Raw genomic sequence first — 26,584 nt, forward strand, 5'->3', positions numbered from 1 at the left:
CGCAGTATTTGTGAACAGCTCAGGGATCTCTCTGCATCACCTCTGTCCCTCTCATGACTCCACAGTTGAGTTTCTGAATATGAGCAGAACATGTTTGCCAATTAAAAACATTTTTATAATTGCAGGAATGTCCTCCTGTTTGTGAGATCAGTAAACATGTCAGCCACAATGTCAACCCATTTGAGGTCTACTAAGTTTAGCTCTAGCGGCACAGAATATTATAGGGGTGCTGACACGGTGGAGCCTTTTCATTGAAGGGGTTCATAGTGATGAGGGAATTTGAAATATTTGAGAATCATTCTTTAGAAAAATATAGAAAATCATCTTTAATACTTGAGGAGTTCTTATCTAGATATGAAATTTGATTTATCCTGTGGTCATTAAGCACATTCTGAGGGCTGATGAGCTCCAGGCCCTGGGAATTTCAAGAAAAATAAGGTCTCTGTCCTGAGAGATGAATTAGGGCATGCTCTTGTAAGTTTCAGGGAGGCAGAGTCCAGTGTGTCTAAGAGCATTGAGAGTGGCCTCCAGTCACACAACTTCCCCTCAAAGGAGTGAGCTCTGCATCATTGGACGAGATCAAGGAATCACTGGTTGACCAGATACTGAAACTACAGAATACTTTCCTAAATGAGGAGGCAAGATCTAGTAGTTTCTACTAACCAACTAGTTATAACTTAGCATATGAATTCAACCATGTTAAAATAATATAGATTTGTATGTGGATTTTTCTCTCCATGGTCTGTTGTGTCCCAACCCCATACTGAGAAAGACTGGACTGAAAATAGTGCCTTTTCTGGCTCAGCTGGTGCCCTTTCCTTCCACACACACTGCCCCCACTGGTCTCCATCCCTGCAAGATCTCTGCAGCATGTGGATAGTTGGGCAGTCCCTCAAGGGGGCACCCCGGTGCTAAAGAGTGCATTCAACTTTTCAGAGATGTCAAGACAGCAAGAACTTACTGGGATGCCCATATGTTTAAGGCTCTGTGGAAGGATGCAAAATTGTGAACAAAGCCTCCTTCCCTGAAAGATCTTGGGGCACTGTGGGTGGGGACAGAACTACTGTGCAGAAAGACCAAGGGAAAGAATACTGTGGAATCATAGGTAGGACAAGAGCCCACCTGGGTGTCTCTGTGCTAGGTGATATTCAAAGCTCACCTTGAAATGAGTATGGTTCTGACAGGAAGAGAAGGGGAAGAGAATGCACGATGCCTTCTAGAAAGAGGGAAGCATTATGGGCAGTTGGCAGGGAGGCAGGAAAAGGAGAAAAGCCCACATTTCCTCCTTTGCATTTTTTTCTTAAAAAAAATGTGACAGTTACTTAAGGAGTTGATCCTCCTAAGGATATGTGGCCATGGGTGTGGATCTGAAGGCAAGACAGATCTTCCTGAATATCCTTTGATCTTTAGATAGGATTTCTGGAAAGGTTGCTTTCTTCAGACACTAAGACAACTGGTTCATTAGTTACAAGGAAATGTCATTTCACCCACTGGGAATTTGGTTGCTAGAATCCTACAAGACATTTCTGGGAATCCAGGGTGCACAATGCTCTGCAGGTCCTCTGCATTGAGAAAGGCAGGGGGGTTCTAAAAACCAGCAATCTAATCAGATGTTTTCACTAATAGGAGGAATATGAGGGAAGCAAACAAGGGATCAGGGAATAAAATAATAATAAAAAATATATAAAACAAAAATAAACAGGCGTCTATAAATCAGACATTCTTCAGGGGAAGGGGAGGGAGAGGGATCAAAACAAGGGCGGAAGGAGCACAAGGACTATAGTGATGGTGCATGGGTGAGTTGATGGGGGTATTCTACAGAGACTACACCTGAGAAAAGAAAGCAAACGTTGTAAAAAAATGAACAATGATGTAAAATATATATAAATAAATAATTTTTAAAAATATATAACTAAATGCAAAACAAAACAACAACAACAACAACAAAAACCTGCACTCTCCTACCTGACAAAGGCTGCTTGGAAGCACCCACATCTGTCTTCTCCTTGCTGGGTGTTCCATGCTCTTCTACATGCTATTCTACAAGCTCTTCTACTTATTTCCATTTCTCCATTTCAAGGGACTTCCTGAAAGCTGGAGACAAGGAGAACATTTTCAATGCAGACCATTTCCCCCTCTGGTACCGAAGAGCTGCTGAGCAGATTCCAGGGAGCTTCGTCTACTCGATCCCATTCAGCACAGGTGGGTGCCCTGTTTGGAGGTGGGTGCTGTCTGTCTGTCTATCTGTTCATATTGTCTCAGGCATGTGTGTAGAGAATGGGGGAGCTGCCTGGATGCTGAGGGGAGCCGTGTTTAGCCTTCAGAACCAATGCTGAATATTTTTTTTTTTTTAATATTAAATTTTATTTTTATATTCCCCCATACAATTGCAAACGCCCCATTCTGACCCCAATCCTTCCCCTCCCGCCCCCCACCCCCCAAAAAGTGTCTCTGGTTCATAGTTTTTTGTTGATTTTGATTTTCACTTTCTTATATTCATTTTCCTGGTCCCTTCTTTAAGTTTTCTAGATTCCTGCTATGAGTGAGACCATCCGGTATTTTTCTTTTTCTTTTTGGCTTATTTCGCTGAGCATGATCCCTTCCAGTGCCATCCATGTTGCTGCAAATTGCATGTGTTTATCTTTTTTGAATGCTGAGTAATATTCCATGGTATATATGTACCACATCTTCTTGATCCAGTCATCTATTTTTGGGCATTTGGGTTGTTTCCAAAGCTTAGCTATTGTAAATAGTGCTGCTATAAACATAGGGGTGCAGGTGCTCTTTGGAATTGATGTTTCTGTGTCCTTTGGGTAAATACCTAGGAGTGGAATTGCTGGATCATATGGAAGCTCTATGTTTAGTAGGTCCAGAAATCTCCACACAGCTCTCCATAGTGGTTGGACCAGTTTGCACTCCCACCAACAGTGCACAAGAGTTTCTTTTTCTCCACATCCTCGCCAACATTTGTTGTTGCTAGTTTTTTTAATATGTGCCATTCTCACTGGTGTGAGATGGTATCTCATGGTAGTTTTGATTTGCATTTCCCTGATGACAAGTGATGTTGAACATTTTTTCATATGTCTGTTGGCCATTTGCATTTCCTCTTCAGAGAAGTTTCTTTTTAGCTCTTCTGCCCATTTTTTGACTGGATTATTTTCTTTGTTGTTGCTGAGTCTCATCAGCTCATTGCAGATTTTTGTGATCAGTCCTTTATCATTAGTGTTGGGTGCAAAAATGTTCTCCCAGTTGGTGGGGTTTCTCTTTGTTTTTGTTATTGTCTCTTTTGCTGTGCAGAAGCTCTTTAATTTGATGTAGTCCCAGCTGTTTATCTTTGTCTTCACTATCACTGCTTTGGGTGATGTGTCTGTAAAGATGTCTTTGATGTGCAAATCCCGTAGTGTTTCGCCTATATTTCCTTCTATGTATTTTATGGTTTCAGGTCTTATGTCTAGTTCTTTAATCCATTTTGAGTTGATTTTTGTGTATGGTGTGAGGTAGTGGTCAAGCTTCATTCTTTTGCATGTAGCGACCCAGTTTTCCCAGCACCATTTATTGAACAAACTTTCTTTGCTCCAATGCATAGTCTTTGCTCCTTTGTCAAAGATTAGTTGACCATAAATCTGTGGGTTTATTTCTGGATTTTCTATTCGATTCCATTGGTCTGTATGTCTGTTCTTGTTCCAATACCATGCAGTTTTGATGATTATGGCTTTGTAGTATAGTTTGAAGTCTGGGAGTGTGATGCCTCCATTTCCTTCTTTTTTTTTCAGTAGAGCTTTGGCTATTCGGGGTTTTTGGTGATTCCATATGAATTTCATCAATAATTGTTCTATTTCTTTGAAGAATGCCATTGAGATTTTGATTGGAATAGCATTGAATCTGTATATTGCTTTTGGTAGGATGGCCATTTTAATAATGTTTATTCTTCCAATCCATGAGCAGGGGATGTCTTTCCATTTCTTTGTGTCTTCTTCTATTTCTTTAACAGTGTTTTATAGTTTTCTTTGTATAGGTCCTTTACCTCTTTTGTTAGATTTATTCCCAAATATTTGATTTTTTTTGTTTCGATAATAAAAGGGGTTTTTTTGATTTCTTCTTCTTCAGATTTATTGTTTGTGTATAGGAAGGCTACTGACTTTTGCGTGTTGATTTTGTATCCTGCCACTTTACTGAATTGATTGATGAGTTGAATTAGTTTTTCTGTGGAGATTTTGGGGTTCTCTATGTATATTATCATATCATCTGCAAATAGTGATAGTTTGACTTCTTCTTTTCCTATTTGGATTCCTTGGATGTCTTTCTCTTGTCTTATTGCTCTGGCTAGGACTTCCAGTATTATATTGAAAAGCAGTGGTGAGAGTGGACATCCTTGTCTTGTTCCAGATCTTAATGGAATTGCTTTCAGCTTTTCACCATTGAGAATGATACTGGCTGTTGGCTTGTCATAGATGGCCTTTATGATGTTGAGGTATGTTCCTTGTATCCCAAGAATTTCAAGGGCTTTTATCATGAATGGGTGTTGCACTTTGTCGAAAGCTTTCTCAGCATCTATTGATATTATCATATGGTTTTTATATTTCTTTTTGTTGATGTGTTGGATAACGTTGATTGATTTTCGGATGTTAAACCATCCTTGTGCCCCTGGAATGAATCCAACTTGGTCGTGGTGAATTATCTTATGGATACATTGTTGGATTCTGATAGCTAAAATTTTATTGAGGATTTTTGCATCAGTGTTCATTAGGGAGATTGGCCTATAGTTTTCCTTTTTTGTGTTGTCCTTATTTGGTTTTGGTATTAGTGTAATATTGGCTTCATAGAACGTGTTTGGTATTGTCCCTTCCTTCTCAATTTTTTGGAAGAGTTTGTGAAGGATAGGCACTAATTTGTCTCTGAATGTTTGGTAGAATTCATTTGTAAATCCATCAGGTCCTGGGCTTTTGTTTTTGGGGAGGTTTTTAATTACCATTTCAATTTCGCTGCTTGTAATTGGTCTGTTTAGGTGTTCTATTTCTTCTTTATCTAGCTTTGGGTGATTGTAGAGTTGTAGGAATTTGTCCATCTCCTCTAGATTGTTGAACTTGTTTCCATATAACTGTTCATAGTAGTTACTGATTATTCTTTTGATTTCTGCTGTGTCCGTTGTGATTTCTCCTCTTTCATTTATGATTCTGTGTATTTGTGCTTTCTCCCTTTTTCCTTTGTGAGCCTGGCTAGGGTTTTGTCTATTTTATTTATTTTTTCAAAGAACCAGCTCTTGGTTTCATTGATCTTTTGGATTGTTTTTTTAGTTTCAATTTCCTTTATTTCTGCTTTGGTTTTTATTATTTCTTTTCTTCTACTGGTTCTGGGGTTTTTTTGTTGTTCTTTTTCTAGATCTTTGAGCTTCGAGATTAGGTTGTTTCTTTGAGTTCTTTCTTGTTTTTTGATGTGAGCTTCTATTGCTATATATTTTCCTCTTATTACTGCTTTTGCTGCATCCCATACATTTAGGATATTGGTGTCCTCCTTGTCATTCAATTCAAAGAATTTTTTAATTTCTTCTTTGATCTCCTCGTTAGTCCAGTGGTCTTCCAGTAGTGTGGCTTTTAATCTCCATGAGGTAGGATAGTTCCTTGCCTTCTTTTTATGATTTATTTCTAGTTTGATGCCTTCGTGGTCAGAAAAGATGGTTGGTATGATTTCAATCTTGGTGTATCTGTTGATGTTTGTCTTGTGCCCCAGTATGTGATCGATCCTGGAGAATGATCCGTGTGCGCTTGAGAAAAATGTGTACTCCGTTTTTTTTGGGTTTAGTGTTCTATAGATGTCTGTTAAGCCCAAATGCTCTAGGTCCTTATTTAGAGCTTTAGTTTCTTTACTTATTTTTTGTCTTGTTGATCTATCCATTGTTGATAGTGGTGTGTTGAAGTCTCCCACTACATATGTGTTTTCTCTGATGTCTGTTTTCAGAGAGGACAACAGTTGTCTGATATATTTTGGTGCTCTTTCGTTTGGTGAGTATATGTTAATGAGTGTTATTTCTTCTTGAAGTATTGTCCCCTTAATCATAATGTAGTGACCATTGGGGTCTCTTTTTATTTTTTTGAGTTTGAAGTCTGTTTTATCTGATATAAGTATAGCTGTTCCTGCTTTCTTTTTTGGCCCATTTGCTTGTAGGATTGTTTTCCATCCTTTGACTTTGAGCCTATTTTTATCTTTTGTAGCTAAATGTGTTTCCTGGAGACAGCAAAAGGTTGGGTTTTGTTTCTTAATCCAGGCTGCAACTCTGTGTCTTTTTATTGAAGAGTTTAGTCCATTTACATTTAGAGTTAATATTGATATGTTAGCATCTGTATTTGCCATTATGTTTGTCTTTCCTTTGATTTTATTTATTTATTCTTTTAATAACTTTTTTTTTTTTTTTTTGGTCTTCTTTCGTTGTTATTCGTCCCTCTGAGGTTCTGGCTTTAGGATTCCTTGTAGTATTTTTTGGAGTGGGGGTTTAGTCGCAATGAAATTCCGGAGTTTCTCTTTGTCTGGGAAGGTCCATATTCTTTCTTCATGGAGGAAAGAGAGCTTTGCGGGATAGAATATTCTTGGTTGGCATCTGTTTTCTTGGAGTCTGTTGACTATGTCCCTCCACTCTCTCCTTGCCCGTAGTGTTTCTTCAGAGAAGTCTGATGTCAGCCTGATTGGTTTTCCTTTGAATGTTATCTGTTTCTTCCCTCTTGTCAGCTTCATTATTTTTTCCTTGTCCTGGATTCTTGGGAGCTTTACTATTATGTGTCTTGCTGTGTTTTTCCTTTCGTCGTGGAAGTTTGGTGTTCTTCTTGCTTCTTGTATATCAATTTTCAGCTCCTTCTTCTCATTTGGGAAGTTCTCTTCAATTATATCCATGAATATTTTCTCTGTTCCTACATCTCTCTCCTCTCCTTCTGGAATTCCTATAACTCTTATATTTCCTTTCCTCATGGAGTCAGATAGTTCCCGAAGTCTTTCTTCATTCTTTTTCCTTCGTACTTCTCTTTCCTTTTCTGTTTTGGTTCTTTTTATTTCTGTGTCTTCAAGATTACTTATTCGTTCTTCCATTTCATCTATTCTGCTTTCATTGCTTTTCCCAGAGTTCTTTAGTTCCTCCATTAATTCTTTGATCTCCTGCATTTCTCTTACTTCCCTCTTTAGGGACTCAATTTCCTTCTTCTGATCTATCACTTTTTTAATCATGGCAATTTTAAATTCTCTTTCTGGAAGGCTCAGAAGTTCTTCCAAGTTGCTGTCGTTGCAATCTGGGGAGTGGTTTTCTTTTTGTGGTGTGCTTCTTTCCTGAGGAGTTTTTAGGTTGCGTGTGGTTCTTCTACTCCCTACTGTCTGTTTTCTAATTTGTCGTATGCGTTGGGACACTGTGTTGCTCGGACTGACTGACATCTTGGGTGAACTTCTCCGCTCCCCTCTGGCTCTTCCAGGAGCCATCTCTGCCTTCTGGGGGAGCTTTCTGCTGGTTTTAGGCAGTTTTTACTGAAGAAATGTCCCTGTTCTCAAATGGCGAAGCGGGATGCAGTCCCTGCGCCTCCGGTTTCAGGCACACTCTTTTGCGCACCCGGTCTGCCCCGGACGTGGGTGCCTGCTCCCTCTGTGGGCTCAGACTGCTGGTCGGAAGGGGCCTGGCGTGGAATAACTTCCCGGCTGGCCACTGGGTCCGCCAGAAACCTTCTGCCCTTTTCAAGCAGTCTTAAGAAATGTCCTGTTTTATAGGGTGTTAGTGAATTTTTTTTCCTGGTCGCTAGGTGGCGCCAGAGATCTCTCCTATTGTCCTTGGGGGGCTGTTTTTCGCCTCCCCCCACCCCGTGGGACAGAGAACAGAGCGGGAATGGTAGGGTACACCTCAACAGCTTTGGGGTGCTGTGTCTGCCTTGTGCCCCACCGTCGTGGAGAACCCACGCCCCGAATTTTCGTGCCCCGGGTCTCAGTTCGAAGCCCTCAGTTCCAGGACTCGGGCTGTAGCCCAGTTCAGTGGCGCGGGAATGGCGCCTTTTGCACAGCTCCCGTGCCTGGGCGCCTGGTTCCTGCTCACTCAGGGAGGGACCTTCACCTAGGTGAGGACCTCCGTGCGTCTCCACGCAAGCCTAGGTCGCAGGCGTGGGGACCTGGGCAGCTGCGATCCCGGTCTGCACTTGCTTTTCAAGCTCCCCTAGCGCGCCGCGTTTCCGCGCAGGCTTACCGGCAGCCCGGGCTGTGTGCGGGTCTCCCGGGGTCTTTGTTCTTCTCTAATGGCTCCCGGAGCCGTTCGCTCACCGCCGCGGCGGATCCTGCAGGGTTCGCCTCAGCTACCAATGCTGAATATTGATCCAGCCCTGGCCAAGGCCTATTCTATTAGTGTGAAAGCCCCGAATAAAATGAAGCTTTAGCTGAACCAAAGTGTGCAAAGAGCATTTCAGGAAGCAGGACTGATAGTTCGTACTGTGTGGAACTTGAACACAAATTTCTCAGTAGATTTTTTGTTTAATGTTGTCATGACCCTACTAAACAGAAGTTCATGCAGGCTAATCTCTTTTTCCAGAAACATCAGTCAGTCCAATCATTTTTGGAGACCCACAATTTCCCATTGAAGCTAAACTGATTTAAACCAGCATGCAGGTGTGGGAATTAAGACTTTGCATAGACTTGTGCTCTGCTGACAGAGGACTGCAGTGACCAATGAAAGTCCTGTAGCCAAGTAATCTTTCCATTGCTAAGGTTTTATGTTATAAAAAAAAAAAAAATAAGGTCACCTTCCTCCACAATAGAACTGGACTCTGTCTTCTTTCAACCAATTTTAGAAGCAAGACAAGCTGCAAATATTTTTCAATTGTCCTAGACTCTTTCTGGTCTCATACATCAACATTTTCTGTGCTTGTTCTGCACAACTGTGCATTGTAGCAAGCTCAGAAATGAATAAGACCTAATTCTGTAAACTTGGATTGTTCTGGACAGTCCATTGTTTATGTTTTATGTTAAGGCATTGTGTATTAATCTATTATAAGCATCATTAAGTCAGTTCTAACAGAAGTCCTTTAGTGTTTAGTCTTAAATCCCCCTCCCCAAGTCTTGGCACTTGCTCTTTCGCAGGAATGAAAACACCTTCAGAAAGAGTGTTTTTGAAATTTGTAGACAGCATGTTGGCCAGAACTGTCTAATAGTTGAGTGGATTTATTAGGAAGAAGGTACTTCATTAATAAAGACATTTAAGGAAAGACCAAATGCTTTTATAGAAATTTCTTAGTAGGTAGAATTTTAGAGTAGATTATCAATTGGGTTTCTTTCAGATCTGAGATTTTTGGATTTTGTTGTCCTCTGCTGAAAGGCCTATGTGTACTCATGCCCATATGTGTGTGTGTGCTCTCAAATGTAAATTTTCATGTGACCTAGTCTCTTTTCTATGTTTATATCACACTTTATTGCTAAAAATACCAGGGTGCTTTCTCAGTCTGCTGCAAAGCTATCAATAATCATGTGGTTTTTATCTTGCAATTTTATGATACTTCCATTTTCATAGTCCTCTAAAAAAGTATATAACTTAATTTCTAGATCTGGACTGGAATCAGCAAATTTTCCTTTTGTGACTGAGTAGGTTGTATCTAAAACTGGACTGGGAGGAGGGCTAACTGTGGGAGGTGAGAGTATACACCAAAATATACCAAAAGTGATGTGTGTGTGTGTGAGAGAGAGAGAGAGAGAGAGAGAGAGAGAGAGAGCGTCCCTTGAGTCAGCTTGCTCTGTTAAAAAAGAAATTTACCTTGTTCATGGTAAAATTATGGGTGATATAACATCTTAAGAGATGTCATGTTCCCTTTAGATTCAGGGAAAATGTTAAAAATCACCCAGTTCAAATGCTGCACTGGATCTTGCTCTCATTTTTTCTACCGTGTATTGAATACCTGTACCCATTGGAAAAGAAGCTGAGTTTTATTACTGCTCAGCTTGATCCAGAAGAAAGTCTTTAATTGCTTTGATTTTAAGTATATTCAAATTCATAGCTGCCTTCTCTTTGCTTCTCAATTCTATTGTTTTCTATTCAACTCACATTTATCAAACTCCTTCTGTAAGGTAGCACTGTGCTAGCAATTGAGAATTTGTGCTCAATCTCTTTATTCATGGGTATTGGAAGCATTGTTAATAATTGAAAACTTCTTGCTATTCATGCCGTATTATCACCCACATTAATAAAGGTTTGAAATAAAGACTGCAGTCTAGCTCTGTCCTAATTTAGAATGGTTATGTTCAGAAAACTGAGCTTGAAATTTAAATTTTATAGACCAGGAAGATTTTAACCAATAATATGGAGTTCTCAATTTCTTAATTCGTTGTAATTTCAAAACTCTACCTTGTGCCACTCCCATTGCAATATTTACAAGGGCGATAGAAATATGATCACTGACACAAGTAAATACTGAAGTTAGAAACTGCAAAAATGACAAAAACAAAAAAATAGCATTGTCCTTCTTTGTGAACCAATAATTTCAATGTGAAGACGAGGATGATACCTCCTCCACCCCCATGCAGGTGGCAGCCACCTGGTGCCTTGATTCCATTCACTGAGAGCACTGGCTACACAACCTGATGGAAGAGTCCACATCTGGGTGCTGGGAGCTGAGCACCAGCACAACTTGCAGAATTGGTGACCGTGGGCCAGTCTGATTGCTGTCTTCACAGGCATGCTATGGCTTTCTGCATTTTGTCATGATGGTTGTTTTTCTTTCAGGAACAGTCAACAAAAGCAATGTGGTGACAGCGAGCACCTCCATCCAGCTCCTGGACGAACGGAAGTCTCCCGTGGTGGCAGGTAAATGATGGGTTCCCATCCATGGCTGTGAAGTAAGTGTGGCATCCACTCATCCAGCCAGTCAGCGGCTCCTATGTTGCACATTTATTCCCCAGAAAGTAGGCTTCGAAAGGACACAAAATTTAAAACTACTTTGTCTTCAGCTTTCTGTCATCTCCTCCAACCCAAGGCTCTGACAGCTGGTTGTGTTTAATGTGAACACAGAAATCTTTCCCCAGACTTTATTCTTGAGCTCCAAACCAGTCAGAAATTCTGGCTATGAGCAGGAGGCATTTCTTGACAGTAGGTAGCATGGTCATTTAAATACAGCTACACGTCTCCCGCTTCTGGTCATAAGGATAACAGTGGGCATGCGAGGAAATGGCTTTGTTTGAGGCACACAAGCTGAAATGTGCCCTTCTCTAGAGTGCCTAGGATTTCTATCACCTTGATCCCTCTCAGAATTAGTTAGATCCATCATAGGTGCAGTGATTGGCTCAGGAACAGGAAAAAGCCAAAGCATTTTATGATTGAGTCTTGAGCTGCCAAAAAACCCATCTCTGGCTTTTCCCACATCTCATCTCTTAGGCTTGTTGGCGTTCATCTGGGGCTTGATAGGGACTTGCCTCGTGGTTTTTAGCCAAATGGGCCAGAAACTGCTCCAGAAAGCCCTCCTTTGAGGACAGCTATTGACAAAAATGGACTCTCAAAGCATGTCTGCCACACCATCTATTTCTTTTTGTTATTCTGTTCATTGTATTATTTTTATTGAGGTAACATTGGTTTCCAACACTGTATATGAAAAACATTGTCTATGATTTAGGGGTACAGATTCACACCTCTTCAGATGCATGTTACCACACCACTCCCACCACCAAAGCACCCATGGTCCTCCACCATGGTCCATTGGGCCCTCTCCCCCCTTTACCCCCACTCCTACCCTCTGCCTCTGGTAGCCTCAATTTGGCAGTCAGATTTCAAGGGTTTGTTTTGATTTAGTTTTGTCTGTAACTTTGTTTTTTTCTTTGTATTCCACATATGAGTGAAATGATCTGATATTTGTTTTTCTCCTTCTGACTTATTTTACGTAACATAATTCCAGTTTTATCCATGTTGTGACAGATGCAAGATTTCATCTATTTTTTGTAACTGAGTAATACTCCATTGTATCTATATACTACATCTTCTTTCCCCTCATCTCTCATTGGGCCCTTTGGTTTCTTCCATAACTTGGCTATTATAAATTTGCTTCGATAACCATAGAAGTACAAATATCCCTTTGAATTAGTGTTTTTGTATTCTTCAGATAGAGGCTAAGCAATTGCACATCATCTAATTCTGTTAAGTAATTTTGGGACCTGTTGGTTGATGGATGGATGAGCCTTCCGTGTTCCATCCTGATATTGGCTAGGTTTGCCAAAGGGAGTCATTCTGCTGGGAGTCATTCTTTTCCATAAATTGTACTATCTGGTGACTTTGAACATCAACTTCTGTGCTTTGCACACTCTGCATGCTTGTAGGAAGGAATACAAGTAGAGCAGATATGTTTCAAGTGGTTTTCACTGAGGATACACTGTGGCTTTCCCCCCACTTCATTTCTGACTTAGCCTATACATCATAGTTATATTAGCAGGGATTGAAAGATTTGGGGACAGTTGCCCTGGTTATCCCTGGATTCTTGGGTATGGCAGGAAGACAGTCTTATGTATCTGACCTATAGCTCATTGTGAACTAGGCAGACCTGCAACTAATCAGCGAGGAGATAAGGACACTGAGAATTCACGGCTGCTGTCTTCAAATTTTATCACTTAGCATCTCATGTTCCTTAAGGAAAGTAGAAGTCAGGATCATATAACTCAGCAAGATTTATTTTTGCTTAGAGGAGGTCAGACTTGCTTACCTCCAGGTTGACCTGGCCAGCTAGTTTTGGAAGTGTTTTATCTTCCTGGAGCTGAGCCACATATGGCAGCTGTCAAAGACATGCTCTGACCAAAGTTGCCTGTCCATCTGTTTGAAATTTCTTTTTAAAACCTTTTCCTTAGGTTTCTCATTCAGGCCTCATGAAGGATGACTGTTGGTCCTTTTAAGACCACTGTGCCCATCCCAGTCACTTTTCCTCAAGTTTGCAAACTGCTAAAATATTTTCAGATGCTTTGTTTCCTAATTATCTCTTTAAGCATGGGTGAAATGCAGACTCAGCTCGGACACGGTGGGTGCAGTCTGGGAAGTCTGAATTTTCCAAATGGTTGCTGGTTCACTCTTGACTTACCATACTGGCCAGATCCCACAGCAGGTTTGGCCCACCCTTGCTGGGTGGAGGAGACATATTCCTGATCACCGCTACTCAGTGTGTGTCAACTGGTCCCTATTTTCAAAATATAGCTACAGAGAAGGATGAAGAAGCAAGATTAATCAAGGAAGTGTATTTAGTTCTTACCTTTTAAACTGGTGATTATGAACCTTCTTTTAAAAAGTATATTTGGTAGATTTCTGATAAAATAATATTTCTCAGGCTTGATTTTGAGAGCTGCCTTGGAAGCAGCATCCTGAAGTCGGGAGCCCCAAGAGGACTTTTCTGTGTCCAAAACATGTCCTCTTCAACATGCCGCTATGTGATTAGCTTAGTGACTTTCTTCTGTGTGTTTTCCTCAAATTAAATAGATGTTGTTTATCACTCTTAAAAACCGCCTTTCTGGGGGCCTCCCTGGTGGCACAAGGGGTAAATCCCTGCACTATGAAGCTATCTGCAGCCACTACAGCAGAGTTCAATCCCCGCCCAGGGAGCTACCCACATGGCACAGCAGACCTCTCCTGTCGCACCCGCTACTCTCCTCAGCAGTGTATTTCAGTCAATCCGCCTGTTCTACTCCCGACTCTGGTTCCCTACTATGTCTCTGGTGAATCCTCTCACCCTCTGCACCTCTGGCTGTACCCCAGTTCTTGTATGCATAAATAAATCTAAAGAAAGCCCACCTTTCTCACTGAGGGAGTATCCTTGTCTAGGGAGGTGAAGGTGAAGGCGTGAGCAGGCTTCTGCCCCACCTGTGTGTCTCCAGTAGCTGATGGGAAGCCGCCATTGGCAGTAATTTGGAATTTCAATGAAATCCTTGTGTTAAATTGAATCATATCTGAAAGGAAAGGTGTACAACCTCGCAAATGATTATCAGGACTACTTGGAAAGGCCCGCACCACTTCAGGCCTGACCTGACCTGCTGGTCTCATGTTCATGGGCTCCATGTGTCTGTTTGGGATAGAAAGAGTTTCTTGTTTTGCTTTTTGTTTTGTTTTATTCTCTTTGTTTCTTTCTTCTTGTTTTCTTTTTAAAATAAAAAACATTTAGATACTCATCTGTCAATGACATCTTTGAAGAAAGGGCAGTCAGACTGGGCAGGATTCCATTGATACGTCAGCTGCAGCGCATAAACGGGCCCATCCATCTTCCTGGCCTGTGACATTGCTTACAGCCTTTCTCTTGCAGAACCTGCCAGCTCTCCAGCTGACAATAGCATGCTGAATTTTCTTAATTGCTTTTCCACTGCAAGGGAAGAAGTGGCAGGACTGTCTTTTTGGTCTTCCAAGTCTCTCCAAAGCCGTGGGATATTCTGTGCATCACGCCCCTAATCCCTTTGACTTTTCTTGTTGGAAAGGTGAACTTGGACTTTCAGGTCCACACAGGTTTGTCACTCACTCTGTGACTTGCTAAATATATGGCTTGGGTCTCTGAAGGCCTATCTAATATAGTGTTACCTTGCTCTGGGTTAGTTTGGGGATACAAAGAGAAAACAAACAAGAAAATATTTGGATATGAAGAAGTATAAAAATGATAGGAGTTAAGAGTACGCGTTTTTATCTTCAAGTTGGTAGCATAGCCATTCATCCATTTATTCAATACATAGTTCCTGTGTTCCTGCTTTTGCAGAGCAGTCTAGATATACATAAATAATAACCAGGCCCTGTGCTAGGTATTCCCTCCCTCTGCCCAGAGATTCACAAAATAGTAGCTATTTAGAGCAAGTGAATTGAAAAACTGAATAATTATCTAGAAGCCCCTACAGGTCAAAGACTTTGTTCTTTCATCTTTGTACCCCACAGCATACCCAATGGAGACCCAGTATCTGGAACACAGCAATGACTCTCAATGAGAATCCTGTAAATTGACTTGAACTGGTAGAGACCTGTTTTGCCTCTATTTAGTTATTATCCACTTGAGTTTCATAAATTATCTAGACCATGTGTAAGGGCAGGAAGGGCACAGAGCAGGATATCTATGACCCGAGCAGACGGAGTAAAGGAGGAGTCCTGGAGCCCTTGGTGGCTTTTGCAGACTTCTTTTAGGATTTACCAAGGGGTGCCATGGGGCCAGGAGCCTGGCAGGCCTCCCAGCCCCCAGCAAGTCTTCACTCTTTCTGGGCTCTCCGGCCTCCTCTGGTGGTGTCTGCTTTTATTTTGCTCTCTCTTTTGCTCTGCTGTTCCTCTTGTTCTGTTCTGGGGTCCCTGTGACGCTGCCCTTAAAAGCCCAGTCTTAGCCCAGGTGAATCCCATCTACATATGCCCACACCCTATTCCAGGTGCCCGCCATCAGGCATGCATTCAGGACCGCAAGGATCCATCATCTATCCTGATGGCGGGAGGGCAGAAAAGCCTGGTGCTTTTTTACCTTACCCTACACCATGGCATTAATTCTCCACTTTACTCCCAATGGAGAGACCAGCTCCTACAGACCAACCAGCATAGGTAGGATGGAAATGATCTGGGGAAGAGAAATGTACAAGCAGGAGAAACTGAGACAAGTCAGAAGGTGAAACTATGCAGGGAAGTTCTTCCCTCCTTGAAGTGTATGTCTGATTTCCTTATTCATCTTTTAGACTCTCCCTCTGACAATACAAAATATATTTCCTCACTTTTTTTTTATTTTGTAAAATATTTATCTGTTTATTTATGCACACAAGAAGTGGGTACAGGCCAGAGGTGCAGAAGGTGAGAGGATTCACCAGAGACAGAGTGGGGAGCAGAACAGGTGGACTGACTGAAATACACTGCTGAGAGGAGCAGCAGGCGAGACAGGAGAGGTCTGCTGCACCATGTGGGTAGCTCCCTGGCTGGCCAGGAATTGAACTAGTGCTGTAGAGGCTGCAGATAGCTTCACAGTGCTGTGCTTAACCCCTTGCACCACTAGGGAGGCCCCTCTCCTCACTTTTTTTAAGAGTTCAGAGTCTGGATTTTTAAAATAATAGATAATATACTCTGAATTATTTGCATTTGCATTAAAATGTAAATTATAGCATACCAGAAACTAAAATTTCTTCTAAAAATGTTCCAGTTTGATTTCTTAAATAAATTATAAATTCTCCAAGGGAAAGGCCATCATAATTATCTTTTTATTTCTAATGCAAAGTACAAGGGCTGACATGTAGTAAATTTGTCAAAGACATTGGCCAAATAAATTGCTCAAGGAAGAAAGACTTTCTCTTCACCTGCTATATGTAGGTACTTAATAAGCTTTCAAAGTGTACTTAGACCAGACAGAAGTACTTAAGTGAAACTCTGAAACTCTCAGAAGCAAAATAGCTTTTGACACCATAATAATATGATGCAGACCAATATTAATATTTTAAGGGATTAAAAAACCATTTAGTGTCCCCTCCTAATGGTGACAGTGTGGCTTACTGGTTATCTATGCATCAGCAGATGTCTTTTCTGAGGTCCACACATCTTACTTGATGCTTAGAACAGCCAATCTGACCAGCAGCAGAAAGAAATAGATTATAGACATTAGAGGCAACAGTTTCTTATAGAAGCAGTTTCTTAACATATGATTTACATATCAAAAATTTGCTGGTATAAGAGTAACATTCCTTGATTTTGAGTAAATTTTGGGGAGGCTCTGATCTCTTAATTTACTCCTTTAGAAGGAACATAGACCATATTTGACCCATTCACAGGTAAAAGTTTGAAAATGCAGGTGATGTGGTCCTCATTTGCATAATTCTGGGCAAGATAATGAACAGGAATGTTTGACACTAGCATACAGTTCTCACTTTAACTAGCTAATAAGGAAAGAGATTGATTAACATCATTAACCATTAGTGCTTGTCAGGTGTGTGTGATTTAATATGAGTGTACTATTTAATAGAGACCCTTCGTTAGAGTTGAGTGAAAATGTCATAGGCAAACATTCTGCTAACAACAGTCCTTTGGTAGTATTGCACATATTTGGAGTCTATGATTTCACTACAATGTCTGGAATAATGCAGCTAACCAACCTACGTTGTTAGAGCTGAGTAAAGAAAGCTAGAACAAAGGGAGGAGAGAGGGAAACTCTAGCAGTGGTAAATGCCCTAGAGACAATAGATGAAGTGTGGTTGGCAGTGGCCTCATGTACTTGCTTGTGTGTGCCAGGCTGTGTGTCCGGGTGCTGCCTCTCCAAATTTGGGGGAGAGGTGCTCAGGGAAAGTCTCCTTAAAGAGAAAACATGAGCAGCAATCTGAATGGTGAGATGCAACAAAGATCTGTGGGAAAAGCATTCCTGGCAGCGGGAATGAAATTCCCATAGAATCTTTTTTTTTTTTTTTTTTTTTTCTACAATTTATTTATTTATGCATACAAGAACTGGGCTGTAAGCCAGAGGTGCGGGTAGGGGGGGTGTGGGTGAGGAATCACCAGAGACAGAGTGGGGAGCAGAACAGGCAGATCTACTGAAATACACTGCTGAGGGGAGCACCGGGCCAAGCAGGAGAGGTCTGTTGCACCGTGAGGGTCAGCTCCCAGGTCAGGGATGGAACTCGTGCTGCTGTGTCTGGTGATAGCTTGATAGCACAGGGTCTAACCCCTGCACCACCAGGGAGGCCCTCCCATAGAATCTTTAAACAAGATCCCGCATACCTTTGTGTCCATGTTCCAGGTGGGCACTCTGAAACTTGAATGTGTCAGGTTTGGGGATATTTACTAGGATCTAAAGGCACAGCAGGGCCTCCCCTTGTGGCACAGGCGGTTGAGCGCAGCACTGTGAACTGACCGCAGCCTCTGCAGTGCAGGTTCAATGCCGGCCGGCCAGGGTCCCACATAGTGCAGCAGACCTCTCCTGTCCTGCCCGCTGCTCCCCTCAGCAGTGTATTTCGTTGGTCTGCCTGTTCTGTTCCCCGCTCTGTCTCTGGTGAATCCTCTCACCATCCCGCGGATCTGGCCTGTTCCCCACCGTTCTTGTATAAATAAATAAATAAATCTTTAAAAAAAAATAAAAGGCACAGCAGATGGCTGGGGAGAAGGTGGGAAACCCAAGGCAAATTTAAATGTCAGCTATGAAGTTGGGCTTTTCATGTGTATGGTGCTTGTTTTTTAAGATGACAAATGAGTGCAATGCAGGGGTGAAAGGAGGTCTAAGCCAGTAGGATTAACAACAGCAAACTTTATAGAAAGAATCCATTTCTGTAGCTACCAATCATGGCGTATTTCAAGTCCGCAATAGAATTTGAGTTGGAGCTGGCCAGAGGAACAGCTGCTCTGGACGCCACAATAGCTGTGACAGCAGCACATTGAGGATTATTGCTCCAGGAATAAAAATAGCCCAGAGTTTTGAGAAACTGGATCCTCTTTGCTAACACTCCAGGACACTCACTTCCAAGAGTCACTGTCTCTTTATAAACCTTGTCATAAGTTCCAACACATCCTACACCTGAAAATCAGCATCTACATTTTGGGGTAACAGTTTTTCATACCTGTCTTCCAGGTTTTGAATGGGCAAGTTGAAACCCCTCTTTTTGGGGTCCCAATGGGATTTGGATATTAAAGACAAGGCAGACCAAGACTTTATGAGTGAGTGCAGGGTCCTTCCCCCTCCCACTCTTGACTTTAGTTTTCACATTTGTAAAGTGAGATTGAGTGATACTTAGATCAGCTTGCAAATAGCTTATTTTTAAACATGGAGATTTGGTTCATCACCACAGAAAGGAAGGATTTAACCAATAATGGAAACAGTCTGGGTTTGAGGGGTTCCTGGTGGGAGAATTAAATGAGAAATATATAGTGTTCGGTCAGTGCTTACAGGTAAGCACTCAATAATGGTTTGTTGCTAAATTATTGCTATTATTGTTAAAAATGACTGTGTCACCCTCACTACCACTCACTGCACAATGCTTATTCTCATGTGCTATTCTCTATGAAAAGTTGCATAGGGAATGTCATTATAGTATCTTGACCTGTTTTATGATAAAAAGGAAATTCTCCTATGCCTTGGAATAGAAATTGGCAAACTACATCCCACAATTCTAGGCCGTTGCTTGTTTGATTTTTGTAGTTTTATTGAGATACATTTCTGTTGTAAAATTTGGTTCTTGGGCTTTAATATATGGACGGAGTTGTACAACCATCATCACAATCTCATTTTAGAACAATTACAACGTCCTCCCTCAAATCCCCCCCAAACTCACAAACACATATTCTTGATATTCCACTCCCTCCTCCTCAGGAAACCACTAATCTACTTTCTGTCTTTGTGGACTTTCTATTCTGAATATTGCAGATAAATAAAATCATACAATTTGTGACCTTCTGTGATCAGCCTCTTTCACTCAGCTCAGTGTTTCCTAGGTCGTCCTTGGAAACATGTTTTAGCATGTGTCAAAACCTTTTTGATTGCCAAATAATATTCCATGTGTATATACATTTCATTCATTCATCAATTGAGGGAAGAGACATTTGGGTATTACCCACTTTTTATCTATTAATAATGGTGATGTGAACACTTATGTGCAAGTTTTTGTGCAGATAGATGTTTTCATTTCTTTTGGGTAGAGACCTACGAGTTACATTGTCAGGTCATATGTTAACGCCATGTCTGAAGAATTGCCAAACTATTTTCCAAAGTGACTACACCATTTTATGATCCTACCAACACCAATGTTTTAATTTTTCTACATCTTCATCAACACTTACAGCTGTCTTTTTTTTTTTTTTAATTTTACCTATCCTGGGGGTGTGAAGTAATTTGTATTTCCCTAATGACTAATTATGCTGAACTTCTTTGTATATGTTTATTGGCCACTTGCATATTTTAGTTCAAGAAATGTCTATTCAGATTTTTTGCTCATATTTAGATTATTAACCTTTATGTTGTTGAGATATGATTTCTTTATATATTCTGGTTTTAACTACCTCATCAGATACTTGTCTAGATAGAAGATCTTATCTCCTCTTTTTGTCAGTGATGTTTTATTGAATACAGCATGCCCCTTCCTGCTAAAATGGCATTAAGCCAGCAGCTGGATAATGACTATATGGACAACAATATCAAAAATATATACTGACTATTCCTTTACAGAAAAACTTTGTCCAAGCCCTGCTTTTGATGAAAATATGTCACTGTCTGTTTAAAAAAAATACTTTTTTCTCTCACTTATTCAAAAAAAAAATGAAGTGGGTATTTAAATGAGATACTTTGTGAGTAGAAGAAGACAGAGACCTGCATATATGGAGTTATCCATCAGTTGTGCCTAATGTTTTTGTACATAAGGTTACACAGAAATCCCAATCAGAGATGCTAAGCTTTCTAAAAATATATGCTCTCATTGTCAGTCAAGACAGTGATTTGCTTAATCTTCCCCTAGTTTATAAACCTCTGAACACTGTAATCAACATAATGCTTGGTCGAGCATTGGAAATGCCCTCACATGCTTTGGTGGAAAACAGTTTCTGGGATTTTTTTTTTTTTTTTTCAGCATTGCTCATGAGAGATTTGGGGATTTATTTAGCTGCCTTTATCCAGGCAAATCTCCAAGTGACCTTGTTGGGATTTTGATCTCAGTTAAGACTAGAATATATATGACTCATGCTAAGTGAAGGCCCCCAGAGGATAAATGAGCTGACATGGTTTCCCCTCCCTGGGAAGAAAGGGATGGGCATGAGCAGAGTCTGCAGCAGGAACTTAAACATATTGACAGTTAGTTGGTGGACTTTCACCCATGGAAAATGCTTTGACCACTCCGTGGTGGGAAAGGGACAGTGCTGATCAAAGGTTCTTTATTCCCACTACCTCCCAGAGTTTTCACTCACCAAGAGCCCCCTGGGTTCTCTTCTGATTGAGAAGACCTGCATGATGTCAGGATTGGTATCTGAATATCACTCTAACTTCAAGGTCAAATTACAGGTGACCAGGCTCAGGTTGGGGGCAGTGTGGAGTGGATGTAGGGGTAGGGGTAGGGGTTAGGGGCGTACAGTTGTCTTTAAACTAAACAAGAACTTTTAGAATGGGGCCTCCCCTGGTGGCACAGTGGTTGAGCGCTGGGCTGCAAAGCTGCCTGCAGCCTCTGCAGCGCCGGTTCGATCCCCAGCCACCAGCGAGGGTCCCACATGGCGCGCAGACCTCTCCTGCCACCCGCTGCTCCCCTCAGCAGTGTATTTCTCGTCAATCTGCCTGTTCTGTTCCCCGCTCTGGCTCTGGTGAATTCTCTCACCCTTCTGCGCTTCTGACTATACCCAGTGCTTGTATAAATAAATAAATAAATCTTTAAAAAAAAAAAGAACTTTCAGAATGGAAATGTAGTGTATGATTATTGTATATATTTTCATTTCACTGGACTTCCACCAACTTCCAGATTTTTTATGACATGGTCATGTTTTTAAGCCACAATTATTTTTGTTCTTAAATTATTTCATTTGTTATGTTAATTTTTTATGCCCTTCCCACTTCTCTTCCATTGTCTCTGCATTCCGCTACAGTCATTTTTATCCACAGGGAAATATTTCTCATCAGGGTTACCAATAGCATCCATATAATCAAATCCAAAATTAAACTTTAGATGTTCATTTTTCTGAGTGCATCAGTGGTACTTGGCCCTGTTGATTAGATTCTTCCTGAAATATCCCTTTACTTGGTTTACTACCCCAGGGCTTAGCCTGCCTGGGTCTTTGCTGATTCTAGTCCCTGAATGTAAATGATAAAGGACCTCAGCGGTCTCTCCTATGCCTTCTCTCCATTCTTAAAGCTTAAATATCATCTGTGAGCTGGTGATTCCCAATCCAGACCACTTATAACTTGTCTAGCTCTTGATTACCCAGTGTCTCTACTCCTTCTCAAATAAACCTATCAAATTCAATGGATTCCAGACTGAAGTTCTGGTTTTACTCACATCCCCCCTCTCTATTCTACTTTCCTAGTTATGCTAGTCTAGGTAATGTTAGTTATCAAGATATTCATCCACAAACTTGGAGTCATTCTATTTTTTGACATTTATTTTGGATAGAAGTGAATATACCCAGAAAATAAAAAGAAAATCCATGCATCCTTCACCCAACCCCAGTAGGTATCAACCCACAGCCATTGCACCCTTGAACAAGCCAATTCATTTCCACCTCACCCATGTGGCTTTAAATCAGATCATAGTCATCAAATTATTTCATTAATAAACATTTTGGGGTACATCTCCAAAGGATAGGATTTCTCTGCATCTTAATATAAAAATAGCATTACCACACCTAGTAATAACAATTTCTAATTACCTATTTCCTCCTCAGTATTTGAATTCTTAATTATCTCAAAAATATCATTTTCTTAACTGTTCAGATAAGGATCTTGAGGTCATTTTTGACTCTTTCTGTCCACTCCCACATCCAATCTATGTGTTGTTCTTCTTTCAAATAATGCACAGATTCTGACCACGTCTCGTTACCTCACTGCATCCCAGTGGGCCAGCCCACCATCACCTCTCCCCGAGATTGTTATAGTGCTCTTCCAATTAATTTCCCTGCTCTAAACCACCTCCAAACTCAATCTATTCTATATAAGAACCACAATGATCATGTTAAAAAATAAGTAATGGCTTGTCAGTCCTCTACTCAAAACTCTCTATTGACTTCCCAATTTACTTAGAGTTAAAGCCAAAATACCCACAATGGTTCATGTATTAGTTCCCTGTTGCTGCATAACAAATTATGCCAAGACTTAACTGCCTAAAGCTACCAATATTCAGTATTTACTATCTTATAGTTTCTGGGAGTCAGGAATCTGGGTGAAGTTTAGCCGGGTCCTGTGGCTCATCCCGCAAAGGCTGCAGTGAAGGTGCTGGGCCAGAGTCCCTGTTGAGGCTGCAATTAAAGTGTCTTTTGAGGGCTGTGGTCTCTTCTGAAGGCTCGACAGGGAGACAAAATGCTTCACATTCTCTCATCATCTCATTAGGAGGATTCATTTCCTTGTTGTTGGCTAGAGGCTTCCCATACTTCCTTGCTGTCTCCATTGGTCAGTTCACAGTGTATTTGACCCCCATCAGAATAAGCCAGAGAGGATGAACAAAATGCTAGCCAGAGCTATTTTGTAACTTAATCTTGGAAATGCTATCCTATCACTTTTGTATATCCTGTTTGTTAGGAACAAGTCACTAGCTCCAGCACACCTTCAAGGAGAGATAGCTGAATACAGCATGCATCTTAGGAGGTGAGAATCATTGAAAATCACCGTGAAAGCCTCCTGCTACAACCTATAAGGTCCAACATGATTTGATTCCTAGTTACCCTCTAACCTCGCCTCCTTCTACTCCCATTTGGCCCAGTCAACCGCAGCCTTTTTGTTGTTCTTTCAATACATCAAGTTTACTCCTGTCTCAGGACCTGTGTACCTGGTTACACCTCTGTGGGACTATCTATCTCCAGATATCTTCACCACTTTCCCCATCGTTTCCTCTAATGTCTGCTCAAAATTTTCTCAGAGCAATCTTTCCTGATCACTATATTTAAAATAGAACCTCTTCCTCTCTATATTTCCAGCGTTCTGTGCCCTTCACTCTTGATGTAATTTATATTTATCTTCTCCCTCTGTTAGATTTTAAGTTCAACAGTGCATACACTTAGTGTTTTTTGTTCTCTCCTTGATTTCTGATTCTTAAAAAAAAAAAAATCCTGGCATGCAGCAGTTGCTGAAAATTTTGCTAAATTATTAACTTTGCATTGTTTGTAACCATAATAACAAAACCATTGAGACTTAGCTCTGGCTTTAACTGATTTTAGTGCTTAACACTGCTACTTTAATGCCATGAATTACACATTGTTGAATTCTCACATTCTTCCTCCACATTTTCTTCCCTCTTTCTTTTTATAATTCATTCCTCGGATCAATTAAAGTAAAAATCTTGAGTTATTTTTCTTCAGAAGCAATGCATAGGTATCATGCTCGCTGAGCTTCTGCATGTCTCAGTATTGTAACCTTATTTTGGTTTATTCTTATATTTTAGTTGTCGTTGTTTTCAGATTATAATTTTTTGCTTAAATTTTACCAGAAGCTATTTGATTCATTTAATTATTTTTCTCTAATTTATACTGGTTGAGACATGTATGTGCCAGTTACTAACCTAGACTAACTTTTTTTTTTAAAGATTTATTTATTTATGCATACAAGAGCTGAGGTACAGGCCAGAGATGCAGGGGTGAGAGGATCCACCAGAGACAGAGTGGGGAGCAAAACAGGCAGACTGACTGAATCACACTGCTGAGGGGAGCAGCAGATGAGACAGGAGAGGTCTGCTCCGCCATGTGGGTTGCTCCCTGGCTGGCTGGGGATTGAACTTGTGCTGCAGTGGCTGTGGATTGCTTCATAGTGCAGTGCTTAACCCCTTGTGCCACCAGGGAGGCCCCTAGACTAACTTTTGATGCTTTTTCATTATTCTGTTTTACAATAGTAAGCCTTGCTTGATCTATATAACTTGGGTTTTTCTTTAGCTCAGGAAGATGGATTTTCATATATTTTCTTTCTGCTTAATGTGTTCTAATCTATTTATTTGCAAATTTGGTGTCCTATTGTTTTCTTTACTATTGTTTTTCCATTTCTATCATATTATATTGTTTTCCTCCCTTTATTCCTCTTTTGTATTTGGGAATGAGTATTCTCTAGTATGTGTTTTGTATCACTGATTCAGTGTGTTGCAGTATGTCTTATGTGTTTGTGATGATGACTATGGTAGATTATATTCATTTATCATTTATTTACTTATCTAGTTGTATTTACTTGTTTACTATGAAGATTCATTATTTTTTGATTTTCAGTAATTTACTTTCCCATGTCCTTATTCATTGCCATGTCACTTGAAGCACCTGCCTACTGCAACTGTTTACTTCCTTGCCTCATAAACACTGAACTTAGCCATAGGATATGATTTTGCTACTGGAATGTGAGGATGTATAATGTATTGATTGTGAGGGTGTATAATGTACACCACATACAACCAGAAACTTTAAAAATTGTATCAAGATATGTTTTAAAATTAATCTTTCCCGTTTTTTCTGTATCTTCAGAACATCATTGGCTTTATTTTTCTTCCAGTACTTTTTTGGGTGCTCCATATTAGGTTGCTTTCTTAATTTTAATCATTATGAAAATATGGAGTATTTACCAATGAACAGGGTAAATGGCTTCTCCTTGAATGTCCCACACTGTTGATTTTAGAGATCTCCTTGGGCAGCGTAAGATGGGAAGCTAATTGATATATACAGCTCTGAGACAAACGTTAGCTTCTAGATGTCTTCCATTTAGTGGGACATTGCAGGTTGGTAAGGGGATGCCACCTCCAGCGGCTGCTGCTATTCTGATTACTTACCCTAGATAAGTGTTCTGGTGTTCATTTTTTGGAAATAATTAGCAATAAAAAGTATATCTGTTCTTATCATATGAGAATCTTCTCTCTAATGAATTAAAAAAGCAAGGTCTTAATTGGAGGTATTGTAGGAGTTAAGTATCTTTAGAAACCCAAAATATAGGATATGTAAATGCCAGTTTCAGCTGATCAGTATTAGGTACCTAGAACACAGATTTAAAAAGATTTTGAGGCTGGACTCAGCGGATAAGTTTGCTTTGATCTACAGGCAGTGTTTAAAGTGGGTAGGTAGGTACAGCTATCCTTAGACTAAAGGCTCTTCAAGGCTCATCCCAGCTCCCAATATTCTGGGTTTTCTTTTTTTTTAAGATTTATTTATTTATGCATACAAGAACTAGGGTACAGGCCAGAGGGGTTGGGGGTGAAAAGATTCACCAGAGACAGAGTGGGGAACAGAATAGGCAGACTGATTGAAATACACTCCTGAGGGGAGCAGCAGGTGAGTCAAGAGAGGTCTGCTGCACCATGTGGGTCACCTCCCTGACCAGGGATTGACCTTGTGCTGCAGTGGCTGAGGATAGGTTTCTAGTGCTGCGTCTTAACCCCTTGCACCACCAGGGAGACCCCTTTTTCTGGGTTTTCTTGATAGGCTTTTGTAATTGGATAACATCCTTTCTGTCCAAATGACTATTCAGTGTTATTAGGGAGGAAAGGAGATATGACTAGTCAGCCCAGAATCTGAAAGGAGAGTGGTGCATTATTAAGTGCTCCTCTGAATGGGACGAGGTTTCTTTGAGAACTCACTCCAATTTGAGCTTTAAAAAATAAATCATTTTCATCAAAAGGAAAAACAGGATGGCTCCTGATATTGTGCATATAAACCACAAGCCAGTGAGCCCATGTAGGGTTGGAATACCATTTGCTGGTACACCAGTGGGCATGGCCAAACTGGAAATAGCTGTTCCTGATTTGCAATAGAAAGTTACAGGTTTCTAACAGTTGTTTTATAATTATGTTAATATGTCACAGAAAAATTATTTTAGAAATTTATCCACTTCCCCATTTAGGATCTAAGACAAGAGTTTCTTGTTTCTGGGTTAACTTGGTTAATTCAGGCAATGAGATTTAATTTTCAAGAATCTTCTGGAGGAAATTACATGAGTCACTTTTCAGACTTGAGATTTTGTTATGAAAAATAAAGCCCCAGCTGACCATTGGCATTTTATCA

The 26,584-nt window shown here is 40.6% G+C and overlaps 1 protein-coding gene across 1 annotated transcript in view; it reads left to right on the forward strand.

Annotated features, from left to right (window-relative positions):
- The window catches only part of CACNA2D3 (calcium voltage-gated channel auxiliary subunit alpha2delta 3), an 807,400-nt gene that overhangs the window by 645,725 nt on the left and 135,091 nt on the right, over nt 1–26,584 (forward strand). Inside the window, 2 exon segments of the mRNA XM_054694676.1 lie at nt 2,081–2,202; nt 10,724–10,804. Coding sequence (XP_054550651.1) covers nt 2,081–2,202; nt 10,724–10,804 — 203 coding nt within the window.

The sequence above is a fragment of the Talpa occidentalis genome, unplaced genomic scaffold (assembly GCF_014898055.3).
Source record: "Talpa occidentalis isolate TD23 unplaced genomic scaffold, MPIMG_talOcc4v2.1 talOcc4.10, whole genome shotgun sequence".
NCBI classification, from domain to species: domain Eukaryota; kingdom Metazoa; phylum Chordata; class Mammalia; order Eulipotyphla; family Talpidae; genus Talpa; species Talpa occidentalis.